General features: G+C 44.5%; 2 protein-coding genes across 2 annotated transcripts in view; one reads left to right on the forward strand and one right to left on the reverse strand.

The window, feature by feature from the left end:
- ATP13A1 (ATPase 13A1) overlaps positions 1-9,730 on the forward strand; it is a 41,945-nt gene extending 32,215 nt beyond the window's left edge. The window contains 7 exon segments of the mRNA XM_048488668.1: positions 3,982-4,169; positions 4,308-4,422; positions 4,858-5,054; positions 7,426-7,568; positions 7,808-7,919; positions 8,666-8,809; positions 9,282-9,730. Of these exon segments, the coding sequence (XP_048344625.1) occupies positions 3,982-4,169; positions 4,308-4,422; positions 4,858-5,054; positions 7,426-7,568; positions 7,808-7,919; positions 8,666-8,809; positions 9,282-9,392 (1,010 nt within the window). The 3' untranslated portion in view covers positions 9,393-9,730.
- MVB12A (multivesicular body subunit 12A) lies at positions 9,457-19,622 on the reverse strand. Its single transcript, XM_048488669.1, has 9 exons — positions 19,386-19,622; positions 15,126-15,224; positions 14,942-15,038; positions 13,026-13,152; positions 12,818-12,934; positions 11,301-11,410; positions 10,883-10,947; positions 10,524-10,580; positions 9,457-10,308 (listed from the first exon to the last, which is right to left on the reverse strand). Exons 1-9 carry the CDS (start codon positions 19,452-19,454, stop codon positions 10,246-10,248), a joined length of 804 nt encoding a protein of 267 aa, XP_048344626.1. The 5' UTR covers positions 19,455-19,622; the 3' UTR covers positions 9,457-10,245.
- Between the last annotated feature and the right edge of the window lie 5,830 nt (positions 19,623-25,452).

Genomic DNA, 25,452 nt, shown 5'->3' on the forward strand with positions numbered 1-25,452 from the left:
CCAACGTGGCTCCCCATCCAATCATGCTTGCATCCGAGAAGATCTGTTTTGTGGAGCTGATCCAAAATATTCTTCCCTGACTTAAGTTGCACGTCTTTGTCCACCATAGCAGACTGATCTTTACAGCCCTGGGAACTGTTACTTGTCTGGTCGATTTGTTGGTAATGAGATCTTGGAATGGACTAATGAATCTCTGTAACGGTCTGGCCTTGAACCTTCCCCATTGTATGGCTTCAGAGTAGGCCACCAGCAAACCCATCAGACTGGCCAGTGTTAGGATTGGACATCTGTCCCTGGACACCACTTGTCAGATCTTGTCTCTCAGAGTCTTCTGTTTCTCTGGTGGGACTACAATTTTGCAAGACGTGGTGTCTATAAGAAAACTGAGATGTTCTAATCTCTGGGACGGTTTTAGGGAGCTCTTTTTTCGGTTGACGATGAAACCGTGCTCTTCCAAGGTCTGGATGGTCATTTGGCTGTCCAATATGGCCTGATGTTGAGAATCTGACCTTATGATGATGTTGTCTAGGTAAGGGTGCAACCTGATGCCCTTTTCCCTTAACAACACCACTAGTTTGACAAGCACCTTTGAGAACACTTGTGGTGCGGTGCACAGCCCGAAGGGGAGAGCCCTGAATTGAAAGTGATCCCTTCCTATCCCGAATCTTAGAAATCTGCGGTGACCCTGAAAAATGGGGATGTGCAAGTATGCCTCTGAGAGGTCTACTGAGGTGAGAAATTCTTTGGGATGTAGAGAATCAGCAATGGACCTTAGGGCCTCCATTCTGAAGCGTTTTAATTTTATGAACTGATTGACATATTTTAGATCTAGAATGGGACGCCATTCTCCATTTTTCTTTGGAACCGTGAATAGGATTGAGTACACTCCTTTTTCCCTCTGTTCCAATGGGACAGGTTCCACGGCTTCGATTTTGAACAAATGGGTGATGGCCTCCAGCTTCCTTAATCTTTTTTCTGGGTTTTGGGAGAGGGGCGACAGTAGGAATCGACTGGGTGGAAGGGATGCGAACTCTATCACATAACCTGAGGACACTATTTCTAGGGACCAGGCATCTACTTTGGAAGATTTCCAAATTTGCTGATACCTTAGAAGTCTGCCCCCTACCGCCTCGCTGCTGGCGTCAGGCTTTGTTGTTACGTGCATCCTGAAAGGAACGGTCAGTTCCTTGTTGTTTCCTGGGTGCAAATCCTCTCTTAAATTGTTGTCGACCCTGGTTCCAATACAGTCGCCTGAAGTCACGTTTGGTTTGGTTAAAGTGTGGTTGAAAAGACTGTCCCTGATAGGGACGAAAATTGGAGCTGGGGCTTGTTTTCTTATCAAACCTACGAAAGGACTTAGGTAACTGTTTGGGTTTTTCCTTGGGATCTACCAAGAACTAATTAAGCTCATCACCAAACAATTTATGACCCTGAAAAGCGCATTCAGATACTAGGGCCTTGGACTTCCAATCTGTCTGCCATGCTCTTAGCCATAAAAGTCTCCGCGCAGCCACCGATGATGCCATAGCCCGAGCTGCAAAGGTCACTGAGTCTAAGGTTGCATCTGAAGCAAAACACACTGACTAACATCCTATTGACACCTTCGATTGATCTAGTCTCGCTTTCTGGTAATAATTCTAACACCTTCCTTGCCCAGGCAATAGATGCTCTGCAAAAGCTGGATGCTGTGGCGGAAGCTCTAATGACCATAGCCATGGCCTCACGAGACCTTCGGCATAACTAATCTGCGCGTCTGTCTTGCAGATCCTTAATTTGCCCTCTACCGTCTTTAGAGACTGCACCTGTGGATTGTAAGGCCGCCACCGGACCATCTATGATGGGCACCTGTAATATATCGTTAGCATAAGATGGCAAGGCATAGAGCTTATGCAGGAAATTTGGACACCGCCTGTTTGCAGTTGGTTTGTCCCATTCATTAGTGACCTGTGTTTCAAAGTATTCAGGAAAGGGAAACACCTTCTTTAGGTGAGCCTTGGAGGGGAAATACTTTCCATCTCCCTTGTGCAAAGAAGTAGACTTCCTTTTGGATGTTCCCTCACCACTCTTTGCCTCTCCTAAATGCAGTGCTGAGACTGCTTTGGACAACAAGTATTGGTAGTCCTCAATTTTAAAGAAACGAGACTATGGCTCTGTGACCTGGATCTCCTCAAGGTCCTCTATGTCTGACAAGACTTCCCCCTCCTCTCTGCTCTGTGAATCAGCATCAGAGGAATCGTCTGCACCAAGGGCTGGGCTTAGTCTGGGTTTTTAAAGAGCTGCCTTGGTCTGCCAAGTGGGGTTAGGCCTTTTATTTTCCCTGGTGGTCTGTCGAAGAGGGGAAGCCCTGGAGCTATTAGGGGGGCTAGAGGGTTGGTAAGTCTGCTCTCTGTAAAGGGCTAACATTTCCTCCCTCATGGATGCTTTTTCCTGTTGGAACGCCCCTTTAACATAACTGAAAATCTCTGCTTTGAGATCCTTCAGTGAGAGCTTACCCCCATCTTGTCCCTCTGTCATCTCCTGCTGCACGTCTGACTGTTGTGGTAAGCTCTAAGCCCTGGCCTGGGACACCAAGGCACTGCGGGCTTTCCGGAGCGGATCCAGCTCCGTCGCGAGTAGCAGCGGCCATTTTGCGTGCCTCTTCCTTCTGATGCGAAGCTGCGTCTTTTCTCCAGCTCGTTTTTTGGCGCGCTTTGCCGGTCGCGGCCGCGGCGGACCGCGCCCTCTCAGGGCTACTGTTCTCTTCCCCAGACTGATTTGCGGGCGTCTGGCGGCTGTAGGATGTTCCGTCGCTCTCCTCTGAGGAGAGCACCATATCTTTTTTGCGTGGCATCGCGCCTCTCCCGCCACTCGCTGCTTGCCTGCAAGGAGGATTGCTGAGCAGAGCGAGGGAGCCGCCTCTGAGGCTATTTTGGCAACAGCCGTTGCCTCAAAGCGCCAAGTAAAAGAATAAATGAAGTTAAAAAGAAAAGTAATAAAAATAATAAAGACAGCAGTTGCAGTTAAAGCCACTGCGACTGGACTCCCTAAAGGCAGGGAACAAACTGGCAGAAGGAGGAGCCGGGCAAGACACGGAAGGATCCTGGGAAATTTATTCAAATCCCTGCCTCCCTAATTGGTGGATAGCAAATACCCAGATGTTCCCTCGCTCAATGGAGAATGGGACACATGCGCAGGCATAAGGATTCAACTTAGATGCTTGTTTAATTAAGAGAATGCAGGTTTTCTATAGAGCCAGCGGGGTGTAGTGGTTAAGACCGGTAGACTCTGATGTAGAGAACTGAGTTCCATTCCTCTACATGAAGCCTGCTGGCTGACTTTGGGCCAATCACCGTTCTCTCAGAACTCTCTTAGCCCACACAGAGACAGGCAATGGGAAACCACCACTGAATGTCTCCTGCCTTGAAAACCCTTTTGGGTCGCCACAGGTCGGGTGTAACTTGACGCCACATTCCACCACCACAGGTTTAGTGTAGCTTGGGTTTCAGATTCTTCAACTTAGGAAAAGAGGTTTATGTGCTTGGATTCAAGAGTGTTTCCACCGATTGACAGTGATAGTTTTCTTGTCTCTCCCTCGTGTTGCAGTCCAAAGTGTCCCCACGTGGGGTCCCTAGGGGTTTCCTCTCCCCTGAAGCGTTTGGTGGAACATTTTGATCTGTAATGAGAGAGGGAGGCAACAAAACCATTTTTTGTGCTTAGAGATATTTTGTATTTGTTTCCAAAAATTGGATACCAGTTTTTTATCTTGTTTTAAATTCTGCAAGCTTTTGCATTTGACCATCTTATATTGTAGGCGTTAAAGGATTATGCCAGTTTTTCACAGTAATGGTTCTTTGCTGCTGAGATTTATTATTAGATTGTACCACGTCTTCCTTGCTATAACCCCACTGAAAGGCCCCTACAAACCTGAAACTCAGAAAGACCTTTGGGCCCGGCAGTCCACCTGCCAATTCCTCACATCTTCTCTCCCATCTATTCTCGCAGGAGTGGCTCTACTGGCCAACGCGCCCGAAAGACTCCCTGAGCGCAGGAAAAAAACCCGTGATGGACCTGCCGATGGGAGACCTGCCTTGCCCTCCTCTTCTTTGGCTGCTAGCAACATGAGACCCACCTCCCGAGCTGCCAAGCACCGGGTCATGTCACACAGGGAAGAGCAGCTCGCCATGCAGCGGGTAGAGTTCTCTCTAGCTATTAGTGGCAAGAACCCCAGTTCCTTTCCAGAGTGTCTGGCCTGCTGCACAGGGCTCCATTGGAAGCCCTGCTGTGTATTAACATTTGACAGTTCTCTCCCTTTTTTCTCTTGACAACAGGAAAGGATCAGCCAGGTGCTGAAGGACCTGGAAGACGAACAAGTACCCATTGTGAAGCTGGGTGATGCCAGCATTGCAGCCCCTTTCACCTCCAAGCTCTCCTCTATCCAGTGCAGTAAGTGCAGAAGGGAGGGAGCGGGCACACCTGCATTGGCTTGCCATACAGCTGCTTTGTCTGCCTTGAAGATGATGGAGAACATCCTCACCCCTGATCCACTGAGGGACATCCCCAGGGCATCTTCACACTTAATGCCAAAAGCATCTACTGAGCCTCGTTTGTACTACCAGTGATGAGGCTGTCAACAGAAATGTTTAAAATTGCATGTAGCCAAAATCAAATTTATCATTGTTATGAGGGAAATACCAAAAGCATGAGATTGTCTCTGTTTACGTTTGCAATGGGAATTTCTGTTGGACTAGAGAAAGTTGCAGCATATGGGAATGGCCAGAGTAGGGCTGGAACAAACCACATCCCATCTTCTCTGGCCCCTCTTTGGAAAGGGTAAAAGCAGAGATCCAAGCAACCAAGGCTCCCTTTCTCTCACTGCAGTCTGCCATGTGATCAAGCAAGGTCGTTGCACCCTGGTCACCACCCTCCAAATGTTCAAGATTCTGGCGCTGAACGCACTCATCTTGGCCTACAGCCAAAGTGTCCTTTACTTGGAAGGAGTAAAGTTCAGCGATTTTCAGGCAACACTGCAGGGGCTACTGCTGGCTGGCTGCTTCCTCTTCATCTCCCGATCCAAGGTAAGGAGGAAGAAGGGGAGGCTGACAGGGTGTATGCCCTGGGACTTCAGTAATGGTTCAGGACTGCCTTCTCGCTAGACTTCCCTATATCTGGAGCTGTATGTGTCCTACATAAAAATAAAAAAGCGGGGAATCTTGGCTTTAAAATAACTGTCTGCAAAAGTAGGGCTGGAAAGTATTATCAGGAATAAACATGATGATATGAAGTAGGCTTTCTAGTAATCCTAGTCCTGACCATGTTAATCGGGGTATTCAACCTATGGCTCTCCAGATGTTCATGGGCTACAATTCCCATCAGTTGGCAGAGCTTATAGAAATTTTAGTCTGTGAACATCTGAAGTAAGTCCATGATGTAAGTCAACATAAATCAATATGAATAAACTATCAAGGAAAATTTAGCTTCCTTAGCACAGGATTTGTCAAAAGCACACACCACTGTCTCCCTCTACTGAAGTTAGAAAGCCTTATAGAGGGTTGTTCTAGAGCAGGGGTCAGCAATCTTTTACACTCAAGAGCCATTTGGACCCATTTTCCACGGAAAACACATAGAGCTGCAAATACTTTTTGACATTTAAAATGAAGATAACACTGCGTATTTTGGTTTTTTACCTTTAAGCAGGGGAGGGGGTGTGCAGTTGGCGGCCCCGGCCTGAATCGGGCGCCACCTTCAAAGGGGAGTGGGTTTTCCACGCTCTCCGCTCCAGCCGGGCGCTGCTTTCTTCTCCCCCCCCCCCCACCTTTGAAGGGGAGGGGGTTTTCCACGCTCTCCGCTCAAGCAGAGACCCATGCAGTTGGCGGCCCCGGCTTGAGCCGGGCACCGGTTTTTGCTCCCCAGGAATGGGCAGCCACGCCGGGAGCCACATCAAAGTACAAAAGAGCCGTTTGCGTCTCGCGAGCTGCAGGTTGCCAACTCGTGTTCTAGAGGCCCTGATAAGCCTATTTTCTGATGATGATGATTATGTCACCTTCAATTTTGCACAGTGAACTCATCCTAATCAGAACTGCTGTTGCATGCTGCTTCTGCCTAGGTGATCTCGAGGAGGGGGTGGGGGGTTAATGAGATAGAATACTCCTTAAGCCCCAGTGTCACTTTGTGCTTGCCTTTCCAAACCACATAGCTTGCTTCAACAGCGGTTTCAGAATCACATACCCTACAGTCATATAAAAGGTAGGCTGCTATTTTCTTCCTGTTGCAGTCTTGCATCTCTATTGAATTATTTCCACTCATGCTTAGAGGTAAGGAATGTAAAAACATGCACAAGGTGCCAAAACTATCCTCTAGGTATTGTAGCCAACAGATAAGACTGCCCAAATCCTAAGACTGAAGCAGGTATACACCAGAGCTGGATGGCCCTGCAGGTGGTGGCCACTTTGGCCAAGTGTCCTAGTGTGGTTAATTATGGAACCACAAGTGTACTCCTGAACAATTTCATTTAAGCCACATGTATCAAACACATAGTGGGAGTCTTATAACCTTTCAAAACAGAACAATCTCTTCAGAAGTTTTACTCCAAGGTTATTAAGATATCTTCAAGAGTTCTAAAGGGGGGGTGGGAGTACAAAAAAAGGGCGGGTAAAATTCAGATTCGGGTCTAATGGACCAGAAATTTTTCAGAAACCCAAATACTTCTGAATTCCCATATCAGAAATATTGAATCCCCCCTTCAAATTCAGATCCATTAGACTAAAATTTGAATGTTACCTCCTCCCCTTCATTTCCCTTTACTGAGTCATGGTGGCCCACACATGGAGACAGCAGCCACTAGTAACAGAGCTGTACACCATTTCTGAGCCCCACATGGAGGCTAGAGGTGGTGCCTCCAAACCTTGTGTGGAATGGAGAGACAGCAGCAGAATTCTGCCATTACCTGCCTACTAGGTAAGTGAGGGGAAGAGAAGATTCCCACACACACACACAGCCTTTAAAAAATAAATTTCAATGGGGCCAGGCCCTAAACAGCCTGAAAAAATGCCCCCAAAATCAGCATTATTCAGGCTCCACTTCTCGGCTCCCTTAAAATCACCCTCTTTTTTCCTCAGGAGGCCCCCCTCCCCCAAAAAATTACTGATAAGGTATTTTGGGGGGGGGGTTATTTTTGGCAAAAATTTGGTATTTGCCAAATACCTAAATCTAGTTGCTGTTTAATGGATCTGAGGTTGTTCTGAAACAGTCTAGTTAATTGTGACTACAACAAAGATGATTGCGTAATTTTGGTTTATGCAATGGTGCGTTTTACACTATTCTTGGTATCGGTGCGTACAGTGGTTAGTCAACAGCTTTTGTTTTATTTGAGGCTGCTTTCAAATGTGTCCAGAATGCTTTCTAGCCAGCTCCGTGTATCCTGATCCTGACTCTTCCTCTTGTTTCCAGCCTCTCAAGACCCTCTCCCGAGAGCGTCCCCTCCCCAACATCTTCAATCTGTACACAATTCTGACGGTGCTGTTGCAATTCCTAGTTCATTTCCTCAGCCTGGTTTATTTGTACCAAGGAGCACAGGCCCGCAGTGACCCAAAGTGAGTGCTGTTTAGATTTAAGCCTGAAATTGTAAAGCTGTGAAGGAAAATTATTCATTGGTGAAACAAGCAGCAGTTTATTGGGTTGCAGGCAAAATATAAGAGAGTTCACAAGCAAAATCTGAGGCTAATTTTCCTTGAATTGCTGATATGTATAACCTGTGGTAAATCTGAGTATCCACTGAAGCTTCATGCATTCTGGAGTCCAGCTATCACGGACCATTTTCTGTTTCTTTAAGGAAAGAAGAATTTGTGGATCTCTATAAGGAGTTTGAGCCCAGTCTTGTGAACAGCACTGTGTACATCATGTCTATGGCTATGCAAATGGCCACATTTGCTATCAACTATAAGGTAGGGTGTACCTGACTTATCTCGAGTTGCCAGCCAATAGTGTGTGTCCACAATTCACATCCTGTTACCACCAGTCATACAACATGGTGCTTAGTTTTAGGACCTGTGCTCCAAAAGATGTGCAAGTCAGTGAGCAGAAGGGAATGACCACGCTATGGCTTAGCTTTTACATCTTAAGAGCTGGCTATTGTTATGGGCCAGAAGACTGAGAAAATGTTGCCTAGTTCCTAAGAAGAAAATCTAGAATTTTTGTATGGGGACTTTCCTCCCCCATATTCTTGCAGAATGGTTTGGATAAAATTAAGCGGATTAGACGACCTACCATCACATTGAGAGCCAGCGTGGTGTGGTGATTAAGAGCAGGTGGATTCTAATCTGGAGAACCGGGTTTGATTCCCCACTCCACCTGAGTGGTAGAGGCTTATCTGGTGAACCAGATGTGTTTCCGCACTCCTACATTCCTGCTGGGTGACCTTGGGCTAGTTACGGTTCTTTGGAGCTCTCTCAACCCCACCTACCTCACAAGGTGTCTGTTGTGGGGAGAGGAAGGGAAAAGAGCTTGTAAGCCACCTTGTAAGCTTACAGGAGAGAAAGGTGGGGTATAAATCCAAGCTCTTCTTCTTTCAGGTTATCTTAGTACTACATCTTAATAGAGGTTCGATATTAGACCTCCCATGCACATCCTTATCCTGTGTGATTGGCTTTTGACTTGGAGGTCTTTTAAATCCTTGCCTCTGTTGCTTCAGGGTCATCCGTTTATGGAAAGTCTGCGGGAAAACAAACCTCTGCTGTGGAGCATTATTTTGTCAGGACTGGCCATTGTAGCCCTTTTGACAGGCTCCTCCCCTGAGTTCAATGAACAGTTTGGACTGGTGGATATCCCAACAGAGGTGAGCAAAGTTGCCTGACATATGTTTCTTCCAGTAATATGTGTGAGGATTTTCTTGCCCCGGCTGGAAGCATTTATGAATGCCTCAGTGATCTATGTGCACAACTAATTAGAAGGCTACAGCAACTATAACATGGGAAAGTTAGTCTTGACTTGTTCTGGAAGCAGCTTCTAGACAGCTGCAATTAGCCTTTCAGCTCTTATCAGAAATTGTATGGACCACTAACTTATATTCAAGGATTATGCCATAGTAGCCAGAAAGCTTCTGTAAACAGGGGATTGCCATATGGTAGCAACAGGATATCTTCAACTCGTATCTGTGGTCAGGATGATGGAAGCCAAGATTGATAAATTAGTAGAGCTGAACATGTGGATTTTTAAAATCTGTATTTTGCACAGTGGGACTTGTATAAATGTAGAGTTGTAAGGAACTGTCTTTTAATGGTGTTGCACGTCTTTTCCTTCTGTTTCAGTTTAAGCTAGTCATCACTCAAGTCCTGATAGTCAATTTTTTCCTTGCCTTGATGGTGGACAGAATCTTGCAGTTCTTTCTAGGCAGCACAAAGCTCAAAGTGCCTTCCTGAGATGGATCCCATTCTCCCCTGGTAGATGTGAAGAGCAACACAAGGGAACAACCAGCACACAGCATTGCAAGAGGAATATTTATTCTTGTGACCGTGGATTGGCCTTTCAATCCAGTTTGGTGCTGGGATGCAGTTTCAAGTGTGCAGCTTTGGAAACCACAATAAAACGTCTGGGGAGGGGAGAATATGGCTACACTAGCTGTCGGTGTTTCTCAGCCATGACAGCATCTGTTGATTTTTGTATTTGCCCTTCTGCTCCTGGAAAAGTGGTCGTGGATTTGGTAATTAAATTGCGATCAATACATTTTGAAATATGGCCACAAGTTTTGCTGCACTAATACCTGTGTCATGTCCTGGTTCTTTCCTTACTTTGAGAGGCTTGATGATCGCAGTCATAGTGAATGGCTTTTACAGAATATTTCCCTGGAGCTGGATAAACTGAGCAATTGAGGCTTGATAACATGGTTTCGCACCTATACTTGTACATATGGAGCATCTATAATTCTCAGCCAGGAGTAAGTACAGGGATATTGGTTTACCCACACAATATGTTTTGTGTGCATTTTTTAAAAAGTGCTTTATATAGTAATCTATATGACGCGCCCATGCTGCGAGCATGTATACAAAAATATCCGGCTTGTACCTGTAGCAAACTGTAGTGCATGGTACCCTGTGGGCATCTCACTGGCAAAGTCGTATTTAAAAGCTTCAGCTTCTAAAGCGGCACCCTCAGATAGCGTCTGCCTTTTAGAAAAGCACTTCTGTCGCTTCAGCAGCAGCATCAGTTGACTGTTCTGGGCCCAGAATGCCTTGATGGGGAGGGAGTCTTCATTATGTTTTCTGGAAGAAACTGCTACGAGATAGTAGGAAGAAGTCTGGCAGCTGCCGTTCTTTCAACTACAAAGCCATAGTCATACTGAAAGCAAAAACAAACAGTCTTTATGAAACAGCAGGTCCAGCATGTTTGCTACAGAGGGACCATCCTACTAGCAAAACACTAACTTTGTACGTAAAAATTCTCAACCTCAGGGTAAGGAAAGACGGTAGGCTTGCTGCCACTCAGACGACAGTGGAGCAGAGAGACTCAAGGAGCTTTGTGTAAATTATTAACTCTACTACATTACTGCTTACCTCTTCCTCAAGGTCAGTGAGAGATTTAATATGCAAGTCTTTAAAGAATGAAGAAACCTGGAGGAGAAAAACCAATAATATCTCACACCAAGATTCATAAGCTGCTTTCATTGTCCCCTTCTTTCCATAGTTAAACACAAGATCTCTAAAACAATTACCTTCCTACTGTGTTTTGGAAACAGGACTTCTAATTGGCTAGCTTAGTTAGATGAACTACGGGTAAAGAAACAAAGCAGGCATGTGAGAAAGTAACCGCTTTGCTGAAAAACTCACAGTAGAATTCCTCTGGTGTTCTATATCACACTTTTGCCCCCCTCCCTTCCCACTTCAACATAATAAAAACACTACTGAGTACTTACGTTAGTGCTACCACTGATGCTGTTCTCAAATTTGGGGTGCAGAGCAAAGGGTACACCATCCATGGCTAAAACGGAAAATATTTGAAGTTCATATGCTATCTTACAAATGTTTTAACATATACAAAAACCAGTGCTTGCATTAAGCACACTAAAGGGGAACATGAGACACTAGTAGGCCTCGAGTCTCAACATACATGTCCACTGCAGCACTCATTTCTGTCCATGTTCTGCCACTTTTTTACAAAAGGCTGACATCCCAAAAATGAGGAAAGGAAAGGCAGAGGTCATGCATTATTTTAGGCACAAGAATTAATCCATTTACAAAATTCAGCATAAGAGCAACACATGTCAAGGAGGAAGCAGACAGAGCAAAAAACTCATTACAACTTTGACACTTTAAATTTGAGCTGATACGTACCAGAAATGGCATAGACATTTGAATTATCGTATATGGACTCATGGCGCTTAAGGGTAGCTTGTCTTTTGGGGCCAAATGGCAGTGGAGGCCTTTCTGGTGCGGTATCTTTACTGCAAGAATTAAATTGACAAGGACTTCAGAGCAATCAAAGCTAAATTCTACAGATATGACAGAACAGTTCAGGAGTTCCACTCAAAAGTCTGTTCTCTACTGCACAATTTGGATTACTCCGAATCACTAGCATTTTTCTCACCCTCATTTGTGGCTGTATATTTGAACACACAGAGATAGGAAAGGCTTCTTTGCACTCTTTTGGGGTTCCTTCCACCTTCCCCCAAACTGTCTAAATAGCTCTGCTCATCACTAACCTCCAAATAAATCCAGTCACAAATGAAAACAAAAGCACAACAATTGAGTAAGCTTTCATAAAGCAAAACTAGACAATTATGGCGTCCTTAAAGCTTGAATTTGTGGGACATAACAGCCAATGTGTTGCCAGGATGCAAACATGGAAGATGTCATTGCAGTCCCATCTCTCCTACACTCACCCTCAAATTTCAACTACTGGATGTCTAACTATGTATGTTGTACAATGCTCAGGTGTAAGTCAGAGCCGGATTCTAAAACTTTCCAGCAGATTGTCCTCCCTTCTTCAATCTTGCTTCCTTGCAGCAGCATCTACATGGTACAGTGGAGAGTTGGTAAGGTTTAACTCATACTAGCAAGAAATCAAAGTAGCTGAGATAATATGTGGGTATGAGTACTACAGTATGGCAGCAACTAGGTGACTCGGTCAAATACTGGAGTGTATTTTAAGCAGGCATCCTCTTAAGTTTTTATTCTGTTCATACATAAAACTTTCTTGCATCAACAGCCAGTTCTTATTAATTAAAAGAAAGGTAACCAACTGCTTTGCAGATATAAAGTAAGCTAAAGTAGGATGGATCTGGAAAAGAAATTTTGGAAGGCGGGAAGTAAATGCAGCCACACCACACAGGTGAGGAATGATAGGCACTCTCAAAGTCAAAACTGCCAACAAGGGGACGTTTGCTTCCTGCAGGAAAGTCGCAGTTGGGAAAACATTCCCTCTGCTGCTACCATGCAGATGAAGAAAAGAATATTTGGGCTTCGGTTTATTTGCTTGCCCAAGGGATTCTGGAAGTCAACAAGTTACCCTTTCCACAGCAGAAAGCTATAATTAGTGCACGCGCGCATGTGTATTTTTACAAGCTCAAAACATACTTCAAACCTTGTTTTATGAGCAAAGGCCTAACCATTCAACCATTTGTAATGAACTGCAACCATCTGAGATGACATTTTTGGATTAACATTTGGCAGAGATAGAGGGCTGTGTAATGGGCCTCCAATTTTTGCAATTTTTTACTGGAAAGAGCAGTGTTGCTAAAAGAAAGGGTCAAAATCCATCACAAACAGCTCTTATATGAAAAAGTTGGGCTAAAATGTCTCTTATATGCAAAGGATGAGTCTAAAATGAAACAGGGAAGTCTGAAACTTACTTGTCTGGCTCTAAGGAAAGTTGCTTCATCTCTAGATTGATCTTCCGTGGCTTGGGGAGGGGCTTGGCCTTGAGAATGTGCTCTTTTTTACACCATAGAGCAAAGCCACTCATTTCCCTAGGCAGGAGAAACAGTAGATTTTTTGAATTACCTTCTTAGTTGTAGATGACAAAAGAAGAATGAACACAAGGCAACAAAAATGCCTCACCCTATTCGCAAATAGTTCGGGAGCACTTTGCTCTTGCTGCTCACCAGGATCTCTAGCACAGCTAATTCGGCAGCTCCCAACGGAATCAGCTTTACACAGAGCCTTTTCTTCTTAGAGATGCATGTTTCTACAGTAGGAAGTAAAAGGGGGAATTTTAACTGACATCCAAATGATAGAGGACTCTTTTCATTAGCAAAAAGAATGATCTTATATGTCCTTGTGCAAGCTAAATCAACGGGACTGAAGGTAGGACAGGCCTGTATTTTGTTTTTTATTTTGCTGTCAAGTTGCAGTTAACTTACAGCAACCCTGTAGGGTTTCCAAGGCAAGAAATAAGCAGATGTGGTTGGAGGTTTGCCACTGTCTGCCTCTGCACTGTCAACCATGGACTTCCCTGGTGGTTTCCTATCCAAGTACTAATCAGGGCCAACACTGCTTAGCTTCCGAGATCTCATGGGATCAGGTTTACTTGGGCCATCCAGGTCAGGGCACAGGACTGCATATAGCTGTATATACTAGTTAGCAAAAGTGTGTGTGTTTTTACATGCATCATTTCCAATCTATTGGCTTTTGTCATAACCTTGAAAATCCTAATGTTTGCTTTTTAAACAAAGTAGTAGTTAAGAGTGGCAGACTCAAATCTGGAGAACTGGGTTTGATTCCCCACTCTTCCATATGAGTGCTGGACGCTAAATCTGGTGAGCCAGATTGGTTTTTCCACTCCTTCACATGAAGCTTGCTGAATGACCTTGGGCTAATAGAGTTTTCTCAGAACTCTCAGCCCCACCTACCTCACAAGGTGTCTGTTGTGGGAAGGAGAGGAGGAGGAGGTTGTAAGCTGCTTTGAGACTCCTTAAAGGTGGAGAAAAGCAGGCTATAAACACCAACTCTTCTTCTCATGCAATAAACTAATAAGTGCAATGATAAACACCACACCTGTTCTACATTAATCAAATTACAGATGCCCTGTACAAAATGGATCACAGAAGGCCAGCCAGAATGGAGTGCCCTTGCAACAAACTCTCTTTCAGTAGGCACTGACATCTCTTGAGGCCTTCAATTACCCTAAGTATCTTCAAGTATATTTTGAAATTTTGTTTTATTTCATATTAAATTGATAGTCCTATTAGGCCTTGAGAGTTATTCAAAGAGCTAGTTATGACCTTTAAAGCCCTTCCTGGCACTGGAATCTTATATCTTATGGACCACCTCTCCCCACCCCCACCCATGGTCTTCAGAGTGCCGCATTCTAGCTGCCAAGTAAGCCTGGCATCTAGCAGAATCCAAGCTATTTTAGCTCCCGCCCTACAGAAGAGGTTTGCTAAGAATGTGGGGGATTGGGGTGCTTTACCAGTAAGGCAGGGTTCCCCACCGTGGCCCCAATATTAATCTAATTAGCACGGATCACCTCTTGGCCATTTTTATGATCCCTCTACTCTTCAGTTAACGTGCCAAGGTTATTTTAGCAGCTATACTCTGGTTTACTCTATAAATATTGTTCTATTAATTCAGCTAGAAGCGGAGATTAGCAGAAGAGTTTTTGATCACATCTGGGCTGCAAAGAGTCTCATGTAGCAACCTCTTGACATTTTAAACAGATGTTCATCAGATCCTTCTAAATATGCAGCACCCTGTCTGCAAGGTGAAAAGTTAGACTGAGGGACCCTCGGAGTGCTTTCCAAGCCTGTAACTACAGCTGGGTTCTTGCACTGTTTGCATTTTGTGACCATGTTTAAATTAATTTCAGTAGTTATCACTATATAGAGCACGAACACTACAATTTAGTCATCATAATTCCATGAGCTGTAGATCAAATGGTGCATATGAGAAATCATCCTGATGTTAGTTTCCACTGCAGGTTTACCATCGTAAGATACAGACTGTTAAAAACACTATGCCCCATAAGATGGACTTACTTGGTTCTAAAAATTCTTTTACATAAATATATCCAGAAGGCAGAGGAGATTTGTCACTCAGGATAACCACGTCGGATATTACATCTCCTGAGGGGTTCTGAAAAGAAGCAGACTCCAGTAAGTCTTTCATTTGCACAAAGTTAGTGATGCACAACTTACTCAGCCAGGCTGGTATCCTCCTTACCTCACTGTTTATAGTTGAAGTAAAGCACAGGTAGTAACCAGACTTCTGTGCAAATCCCTTTCCAAAGTTTGCATATGTCCCTTCCACAGTGGTTGTGATCTAGAAGAGAGAGAGAGACAGACCAAGGCATTTATGAACAATTGGGACAAAAGTATCATCCTGCTCAGTCTAAAATTTTCCCTTACATTCTGAACAAATATTCCCAGAAGGAGCCTTGGAAGTCAGCATAAGGTCTTGGAAACTGGCTTGTGGTGGTAGCTGAGAAGAACACCCACACTTCTTGTGTTATGTGTCTAATAGATCTGGGTTTAGAATAAATAGGTCTCATATGGGGAGGGATTAATCCCCTCAGGAAAAGTTTGGGGACATAGCATTTTTCCCAGTTCAGTTAAGATGACACACAGAGCATTAAAAAGCTACACATTTTAAAAATGTGTATCCCTTGAATTCAACAGCAGCAAGTTATTGAACTGCAGAGCACAATGACAGAAGTGAATGACAGAATGAAACATGGAAACAACCATGGGAAAGGGAAGGAAGCAGCCTCATTTTAGTATCTTGGAAACTCGATAAGAATACCAGGATGCAAGCAAGAAGGGAATGACTGAACAAACCAGAGACATTGCAGTCAAACCAGTTTTGCAGCTGGACATGCTCCAGCAATGGTCTAGTGCTTCATAGTAATATGCATACAGATGGTGACTAAGAAAACCGGTACAGGGATCATTCACCAGAGAGTCATAACTTGATTGTCATCACTTTAACTCAGCTGTTAACCCAATGTTAGTTTAACCTGCCCTCCTAGTCAAGAACTTAGGAGCTAGAGAAAAAAAAGGGAGCAGAAAAGAGAAATGACATAGACATACAAGAATTAAAGACATATTAGAATTTGAGTGAGAACAGCCAATAGCCCCACCTACTTTCTGAAACATTTGACAGGCACCAAGAGAAGATGCTATTGGATTTCATGTTGGAGAAGATGTTATGCCTTACTGGAATAACATGTCATATTAATGTTGCCAATATTAAGAAGTTAGTGTAGAGGCAAGTGGGTCAAAACCAGGGTTCAAATTGTACTCTGTCATATATTTAATGTTGAAGCAGCCCTGAGCTTGCAAGGGGAGGGAAGAAAGGTGCATTGTCTTGGGCCAGTCATGCTCTCTGTCTCAACCTAATCCACCGACAGCGTTGATGTGAAGATATGCTAGAATTTAAAAAAAAATAAAGCTAAGAGTGCGAACTAAACAATGTGCAGTCCAGTTATGTTCTTTTCTTAAGCCTTGATAACCCACAGTCTCAGTGGAATGCCCCTCAATGCAATAATAACGGTACTTTGCATTTGTGTAGCATTCAGGTCAAGCATTCAAAATGTTTCATATACATTATCTCGGTAGTTCTCACAACAGTCATCTAAGGTAGGCCAGTTTGCACCACTGTGTTGATGGGATAATATTGTACCGAGAGTCATTCTGTAAAGTTTGTGGTCAAATCTGAACTTAGGGACACTTCTCAACACACTGTCTTACTTCTACAGGCAAGCACTCCTCAGTCCTCTCTCTCTCTACTGCTGTCAAGGAACATGTTAGGGGGGTTGGAATCCTCCTAACACGTCCAAACTCTCAATACCAGTGAAAGGAGAATGGGACTAGCAAATCTGCCACTCATTCTCATCCCTTCCAATACCCTAGTATTAACATCAACATTTTTAACTTTTAAAAAATTGCACATAGAAGTGGATAACAAAAGAGAGATTTAAAAGTCCTTAAACATTGTGGCTCCTGCCTTCATCAATAACAATTAGGGTTTTTTTTAAGGAAGCAGTTTTTTCTTCCTTTTTTAAAAGGAAGCACTGAAAAAGTAATTTTTTAATTTTTTTTAATTTACAAAGGGCACAAAATACAGCTGCATTCAAGGATGGGTTTTAAAACATTTGTTTTACCCTGCACTTATTTAGAGATATAATTTACTGCATTACTGAACTCTGCCAAGATCCCAAACCTGCTTGCTTGCCAAACAACTTGGCAGCCATAGAGATACTTCAAGTATTCAGCAGCACCTCAACTCAATGTATTCCAGCATCAGCTTTTCTAAGTCACAGTGCACTTCCTCAGCTGCACCTACTTTTGTATTTCTCATGCATCATTTTTATGCTAATCTTCAAGTTTTCACTGGACTCCTGTATAGCTTTGCAGCTACATTCCAACACAGCAACCCATCTATACACACATAACTATATAGAAACAGGAGCGGGAAGAGACCCCCAGGGTCACCAAGACCAAGTCCCTGCACAATGCGGGAAAATGACAACTGGCTTCCCCCTACTCCCCTAGCGATTCCTATACCCAGAAGAAGGCAAAAAAGCCTCCAGGATCCTTGGGCCAATTTGGCCTGGAGAGCCAGCGTGGTGAAGTGGTTAAGAACAGGTGGATTCTAATCTGGAGAACCAGGTTTGATTCCCCACCTGAGTGGCAGAGGCTTATCTGGTGAACCAGATGTGTTTCTGCACTCCTACATTCCTGCTGGGTGGACTTGGGCTAGTCACAGAAACTCTCTCAGCCACACCTACACCACAAGGTGTCTGTTGTGGGGAAAGGAAGGGAAAGGAGCTTGTAGGCCACCTTGAGTCTCCTTACAGGAGAGAAAGGTAGGGTATAAATCCAAACCATTCTTCTTCTTCCTGACCCCGAAGCGGTGAATACACTGGGATAAGAAAGGGCAGGGGCTCATCAGGAGCACTGTCTCATCAGCATCTGTCTAAATTCATAGTGAGTCACAGAATCAACACTGCTGTCCGATGGCCATCTAGCCTCTGCTCAAAAACCTCCTCTCAAAGAAACTTGTTTCTTTTCTTTCTAGAATAGAATAGAATAGAATAGAATCTTTATTGGCCAAGTGTGATTGGACACACAAGGAATTTGTCTCCGGTGCATATGCTCTCAGTGTACATAAAAGAAAATACATTTGTCAAGAATCATAAGGTACAGCACTTAATGATTGTCATATAGGTCTAGTAAGCAATCAGGAAACAATCAATAGTAATAAACACATAAAATGTAAAATCATAAAATAAAATGAAATGTCAGCACAGGCTATAGTCCTTACAGTCATAGTGGAGATGGGTAATAGGAATGATGAAAAAAGTAGATTACAGTAATTATATAGCTAAATATATAATAAATAGTTTGAGAAGCATTGCTCGAGGGAATTATTTGTTTTAACAAGAGTGATGGCATTGAGAGGAAAAAACTGTTCTGCTATGTGTCTAGTTGTCTTGGTGTGTGCAGTGCTCTGTGATATTTAGAGGGTAAGAGTTGAAACAGTTTTATGTCCAGGATCTGAGGGGTCAGTAAATATTTTCACAGCCCTTTTTTTGACCAATTACGGTATACAGGTCCTCAGTAGGCAGGTTAGCAGCAAGTGTTTTTTCTGCAGTTCTGGTGTCTCTGAAGTCTGTGTCGATCTTGTTGGGTTGCAGAACCAAACCACACAGTTATAGAGGTGCAGATAACAGACTCAATGATTCCTCTGTAGAACTGTATCAGCAGCTCCTTGGGCAGTTTGAGCTTCCTGAGTTGGCGCAGAAAGAACATTCTTTGTTGTGCTTTTTTAATGACATTTTTGATATTAGGTGTCCATTTTAGGTCATGAGATATGATGGAGCCTAGAAATTTAAAGGTCTCTACTGTTGATACTGTGTTGTCTAGTATTGTGAGAGGATGTTATCTTAAATAATTATCTTAATAATGTTATCTTAAAAACGCTTTTGATTTAATGTCAACCCATCAGTTCTGGTCCCGCCTTCTGAAGCAAAACAAACAAACAAATAAAAAAAACCACGATCTCCTTCCCAGGCTAAACATACCCAGCTCCTTCAACATCTCCTCACAGGACTTGGTCTCCAGACCACTCAGCATCTTCGCTGCCCTCCTCTGGATACCTCCCAACTTGTCTGCATCCTTCTTAAACCGCGATGCCCCCAAACAGACCAAAGTACTCTAGGCGAGGTCTAACCAGAGCAAAGCCAAGCCAGACTATCACTTTATCCAGGCACACGTATTTAAAGGGAGGACGAGAGAAGGAAAGGGCGAAGGAAGTTTTGCGAAGAAAGAAGAGCTAGGACAGGAGAAAAGAGACGGGGCTTGCGGGAGGTCCCTCCTCTTGCGGGGGACCAAGTCTCTTTTTTTGAGCAGGGGGGGGGCTCCCCCTCAGTATCAGGTTCCAGTCAAGAAAAGAGGTTTTCCGACTTTCGTTTCCTCTCACCGCAGTCCAGCCGGTGGGTGCCACGTTGGCGGCTGAGGTCCAGCCCAACCCGGTGAGTGGGACGCTCATGGTAGCTTCAGGACAGTTCCCCGCGGTGGCAGAGGCTCGGAGGGGGGCGCCTGAGGGAACGAGGAATCGCTCCTCGCCAACGGCCACCAACGGCTCCGCCGCCAGCGGATACTCCTCTGAGGGAGACGATGGGAGGGGGAGGAGGGATCGCTCAGAGTCTAAGACCCGCCTTTGTCAGACAGCAAGGCGCTCTCCGCTTGTGACGTCACAATAAGGACCGCCCCATTGGTTGACTGGCCGGACTACTCACAAGTTGACTCTGTTTCCCTCTCCCCGCGCCCTCTGGAGGAACTTGCTCGGGAATCGTGCGCATGCGCCTGCTTCAACTTTGTTAGCGCTTAAAATGTCCTGAGATATATTGTCGAAGGCTTTCACTGCCTGAATCACTGGGGTGCTGTGTGGTTTCTGGGCTGAATGGCCGTGTTCTAGCAGCATTCCCTCCTGACGCTTCGCCTGCATCTGCGGCTGGCATCTTCAGAGGATTGATCCTCTGAAGATGCCAGCCACAGATGCAGGCGAAACGTCAGGAGGGAATGCTTCTAGAACACGGCCACACAGCCCGGAAACCACACAGCACCCCATGTCCTGAGATGTTCATTCGGTTATTTTGCTGCGAGGCTGCTGGATCTGGTCGTGCTCTTTCTGTAACCCGTTGGAGAACCAATTTAAAAGGGACGTTGATACGGGCAGCCCAATCCAGTAGGCACGGCGAGGGACGGCACCGCTTTCATGTCGCCGTGCCGCCTCCAAAAGGGGTTCAGGGGGCGCAAGGGAAAAAAAACACAGTACAAAAAAGGACTTGCCACAATTTAAGGGGGGGGAGGCATTCCCGGGGCGAAATCCTGGTGAAAGAAATGCTTCACGCCCACCCCTAGTCGCGTCAGATCCCTCCAATTTATGGCAGAGCGGCTCCACCTGCATAAATGCCACTTGTACCGGTGGGTGGGCCACTTCTAGTACGTGCTCCCACCCCACCCCACTCCACGCCAGATTGATCTGATAATGTTGTCAACTCTAGCTTGAAAAATTCGTGGAGATATAGGTATGGTTGTCATATCCAGGTTAGAAAATTCTTGGAGATTTGGGGTGTAGAGCCTAAGGCGGGTGAGTTTCGGGAGGGAAGGAACGTCAACCGGGTATAATCCCATAGACTCCACCTTCCAAAACAGCCATTTGCTCCTGGGTAACTGATCTCTGTTTCCTGAAGATCAGTTGAACTTTTTGATTGCCAGTCCCCACTTGGAGGCTATGAAAGGATAGTGTCTGAGGCAAGCAGAATGCTCAAACCCGGGCGTGGGTGGTAATGCCATAGAATTGCATATTCTTCAAGGTAGCTGATCTCTACAGTCTGGGTCTAACTTTCAATTTTAGGTGAACTCCAGACCCCATGTAGAAGTTAGCAGCAGCCCACTGTCAGACAGTTTCTGTCTGAAGTGTAACATTTATTTTACCCCAAAAGTAAAAACTTTTTGAAGTTTGAATAAAGGAATTCTTGTCTAGGACTTTCTATATGCCAAGCAGATGCTCAACCACTGAGCCATTCCAATTACCTCCTCCTTGGTTCCCCATTTATAACGAATATTATTTCCATTTGTCTTGAAATTCTTTGCTTGGTTTATTACTCACACGGTTGGTTGATTTGCCATTGCTGCATATTTGGCTAGTTTGTTTTCCAAGTTCTTTTTTTATTGTGCTGACTATGTATAATCCACTTTAAGTTCCTGTGAGAAAAGGGGACTATAAATAATGTAAATAAATAAAATTTAAAACCCCATTGGGATTGGAAAGGGGTAAAAACAGTTTCCAAAGTTATAAAGCATCCTATGGCACAAAAGGCTATATAAAGATAAGTAGTTAGAAAATGCTTCAGTCTTGAAACAAGGTCCTTCATCAAACTCTGCCAGCCAAGAATGCTTACAGCTCTGCCTGCCTCTGTATATGTAACTGTAGGAGACAGCTACTCAGCATGCCTAGGCACTGGGGGCTTCTAAATCTAATCATATAACTGTTATCTCTTGGGATGTTCCTCTTTGTATGTACCAGTGAGCTGCCTTCTGACTCTCCTTTCTTTTTCCACATGGACCTGCATGGAGTCAGACGTTTCTACAGATCTTTCCTATAGAAGCAAGTACTCCGTATCTCCACTTGGCATTCACATGATACCACAAGAAGTGGCCACTTGTATAGGAAAGTTTATTCTTTGGATTTCTATCTTTCAACTGCCACAAGAAATATGAACAGAATCTACTTGAATAAATGTTTTACCTTTTGCAATTTATTTCTTGAGAAGACTGATTTTACTGTACTTGGCATCATGGTTTTGGGCAAAACTCTGCTATATTAACCAATATACGCAACAGTAACTATCTTAACCAATTAATGTACCAGGGATATCTTTTTTCTAAAGAGGACTGGACGCAGGTTTTTATCACCTTACATTGGAAGCGTCCACGTGACAAAGCACGCACACACACCCCCAGCAAGATCCCAATTAGTACTTTTTAAAAGGCTATTTCAGAACTTGTCCTAACTCTTGCTACACCACCCCTCCTAGTTTGGAAAATCTTTCAGTTTTGATAGCCCCTTCCCTAGCATGCCTGCTCTCCATCTCAAGTCCTCTCCCTTCTTCTCTAAGTCAGTGTAAAAGCTTGTTTGCATGTGGTGTGGTGAGTGTCGAACTAGGATGTGGGAAGTCCAGGTCTGAAATCCATGCTCTGCCACTGAAGTTCACTGGGTAACTTTGGGCCTGTCAGTTTCTCGGACTAATCTACCCTTCACAAGATTATTTTTTGAGGATTAAGTGGAGGAGGGAAGAACAATGTGAAAAGGCTCGTGGGGTCCAGGAGCAGGAAAAAGTGGTTTATACACAACATTAAAAAAAACCTTCACCCAGATTTACCCTTGCACTGCCCTGCCTCCCGTGAAGTTGTCTGCATTATTCTCCCATATCCAATAACGAGAGCAGCTCATTAACCTTCCAAGTCATGCATGCTCAGTGGTACTCTGTCCTGGCTTGATGTATTACAGGGGTCCCCAAACTACGGCCTGGGGGCCAAATGTGGCCCCCTGAAGGCATTTATCCGGCCCGCCAGGCATGGTGGCGATGGCTCCATTCATGTGCAGTGGGGGCTCGAGGGAGAGGAGGAACCGGCCCCAATGGCCGTTGATTGCAGTTACATGATGGCACCCCCAAATCTCCATGAATTTTCTGACCCAGAGTTGGAAACCTTACATGTGGCAATGCCTGCTCCGCCCTTCCCTCTCGACTACTCCATGTGTTGCTCTCAGGCTTTCTGTTCTGCCTCACTTCCATTGGCATCAGCCAGGCTGGCGAATCGCTCGCTGGCTGCTAGGGAGGAAAGAACCCAGGAAGTTACCTGATCCTGGGTTAGATGGAATGCTTCATTGGGAAAGTTCTGCTTTTTTTTTTTTTTTTTTACAGGGGAAGGTATTCCACAGCCTCCCCAACAATATTTGGAGCCCACCCTGTACTTGACATACTTTGGTCACTGTTCTAAAAATAGACCATGACAGAAAGGCTGAAAGGTGAAATCAAACATTTTACAATCATTTGTGCATAGGAATTTGTTCAGTTTTTTTTAGTCCGGCCCTACAACAGTCTGAGGGACAGTGAACTGGCCCCCTGTTTAAAAAGTTTGGGGACCCCTGATGTATTATCTCCTGAGGTTCTGCCTCAATTTCTACACAGCCAAGTTTAAATCCTCCTGGAACTCTTTTGGTTGATGTACCTCTTAGGTCAATGGTGGCGAACCTATGGCACGGGTGCCAGAGGTGGCACTCAGAGCCTTCTCTGTGGACACGCACAAACAGAGTCGCCCCCACAAACAGAGTTCCCCCCCACACACACACATATCTAGGCTGGCCTGGGCTGCTGGGCTCGATTATTAGCATTAAACCTAAGATCTAGTTTTGGGGAAGCAGCGTAGGTAACCCTGTTGTGCTGTTAAATCCCACTGATTTTCATGCAAAGAACTAAAGCGCGATCCTTTACCTGGGAGTAAGCTCGGTTGCTGCCAATGGGACTTGCTTCTGAGTAAACCCTCCTAGGGTCATGATTCACCCATTGGAAGAGTTGCATGGTTGCTTCAAAGCAAAGCCACCGACTACCATGAAGCTTACTCCCAAGTAACGCACACCTCAGAGCCAACTGTTTTTTCTTAACTAAAACCTCAGTATTCAGGTTAGACTGCCGGGTTGGCACTTTGCGATAAATAAGTGGGTTTTGGGCTGCAATATGGGCACTCGGTCTCAAAAAGGTTCGCTATCACTGTCTTAGGTCTACTCACACCATCTGATGCTTAACACTCATCTACCCCAGACATCCCTACCCAAATAATAATGCCTTCCCCTTAACCATTCTCACTGTTCTTTTTCTCTCTCCCCAACTGACTCCACGGTATAGATAAACAGTGTGTTGGTACTCAGCTATAAGTATTTGAGGGCTGCTTAAACATTGTTGATTCCATGCATTTGCTTTAGTTCCTCTCAATAAGCTTCCTCAAATTATATTAAATTCCTACTTGCAGTCTTCATTTCTTGGCACTGGAATCAGTCACTGACAAAAAGATCATTAAAATAGAGTGGTGATCTAAGTCCAGGGTTAGGGCACATTCCCTCCTACCCAGGTGTTGAACTCTAAGTCACCAGAAGCCTGCCAGGACAGGAGTCAGATGGTGGAAGAGGCGTTTCTTTCTTATGCGTGACTGTTCTGGAGGATTTCAAGACCAGCTTTGGAAATATGCTCACTCAAAAGACCACAGGTGAACAGCAGTAATCTAAACAGCCACTGGAATATGACAGATTGCTACTGATGCAGCCCACCAGGTTTATACTAAGAACACTGTATGACAACCTCAAGAAAAGATATAACAAGTGTCACCCTCCTTTTCAATAATCAAGACGAACTGGAAGATAGGCTATAATTTCTTGCTGTTTCTCATGTATTTTCACTGAAAATTGTAATGGGTGAAATCAGGAATAGGCGCTTCTTTTTTTAATTTTTGTCAGGCAAGGATCTGACTCATTATACAGAAAGTGTTTGTATACAGAGAAGTGTACAGAAAGTGTTGAAAAAATCCACCACCACTGAGATGTGACACAATAATTCACCTTTCCCCAAACATTTAGCTCAAGCAGGACAAGAATGCCACCTTTCCAGACACCTTGTTTAAGTCAGGCAGAAGAAGGGGACACACAGTAGAAACAGCATCAGAAGTTAATCAGGAGCAGAGCTGCCAGGTTTCCCTCTGGAAATTTAAGGTGCAGGTGGTTGGGCTTGGGGAAGCAGGAGCAGTTTCCGAGCTGGAGAGTTTTCCAATCCCTGGAAAGTCCTTGATCCTGAAAAGTGACCAAATAAAATAAAGAACCCGATTACTTATTCCCACATACCTCCCTGCTTAATTGAAAAGCAGAAATTAATTCATCCACCTGTGCGGAACACCTGCCATTCTGAAAAGCCTAATCATCAAGCAAGGCATCGTTCTGCAAGGACTGAGCTGGTCTCCTCCCTCTCACCACTTGCTTTCTAAGCACAAAACCCCTACAGTCAATATCAATACAATTTGTCTTCTGTACGGCATTAGTTCTTTCTGCTAGGGTCAAGAACTAGTGGGTGGATCTGTGTAAAGCACCATCAAGTTGTGGCTGACTGATGGCAACCCAGCAGAGTTTTCACAGCAACGGACTGACAGAGGTTGCTTGCCATTGTCTGCTTCTTCACAGTAACCCTGGCGTTCCTTGGTGGTCTCTCATTCTAGCCAGAATCAACCCTAGTTAGATTCTGAGCTATGACAAGATCAGGCTATCCTGGGGCATCCAGATCAGGGCCTAGAACTGATAGAGTAAACCATGTCCCACTCTGCCACTGAAGCATTTACTGCATTATCAAAAATCGCAATGGCTTGTCTTAGTCTCAATGAGAAAGGCAGATGATAAAGTAAATCCCTTTATATCTGATGTGTCTGGATTAGTAGATTCC

Source organism: Sphaerodactylus townsendi, linkage group LG03, assembly GCF_021028975.2.
Source record: "Sphaerodactylus townsendi isolate TG3544 linkage group LG03, MPM_Stown_v2.3, whole genome shotgun sequence".
In the NCBI taxonomy this organism is placed as follows: Eukaryota; Metazoa; Chordata; class Lepidosauria; order Squamata; family Sphaerodactylidae; genus Sphaerodactylus; species Sphaerodactylus townsendi.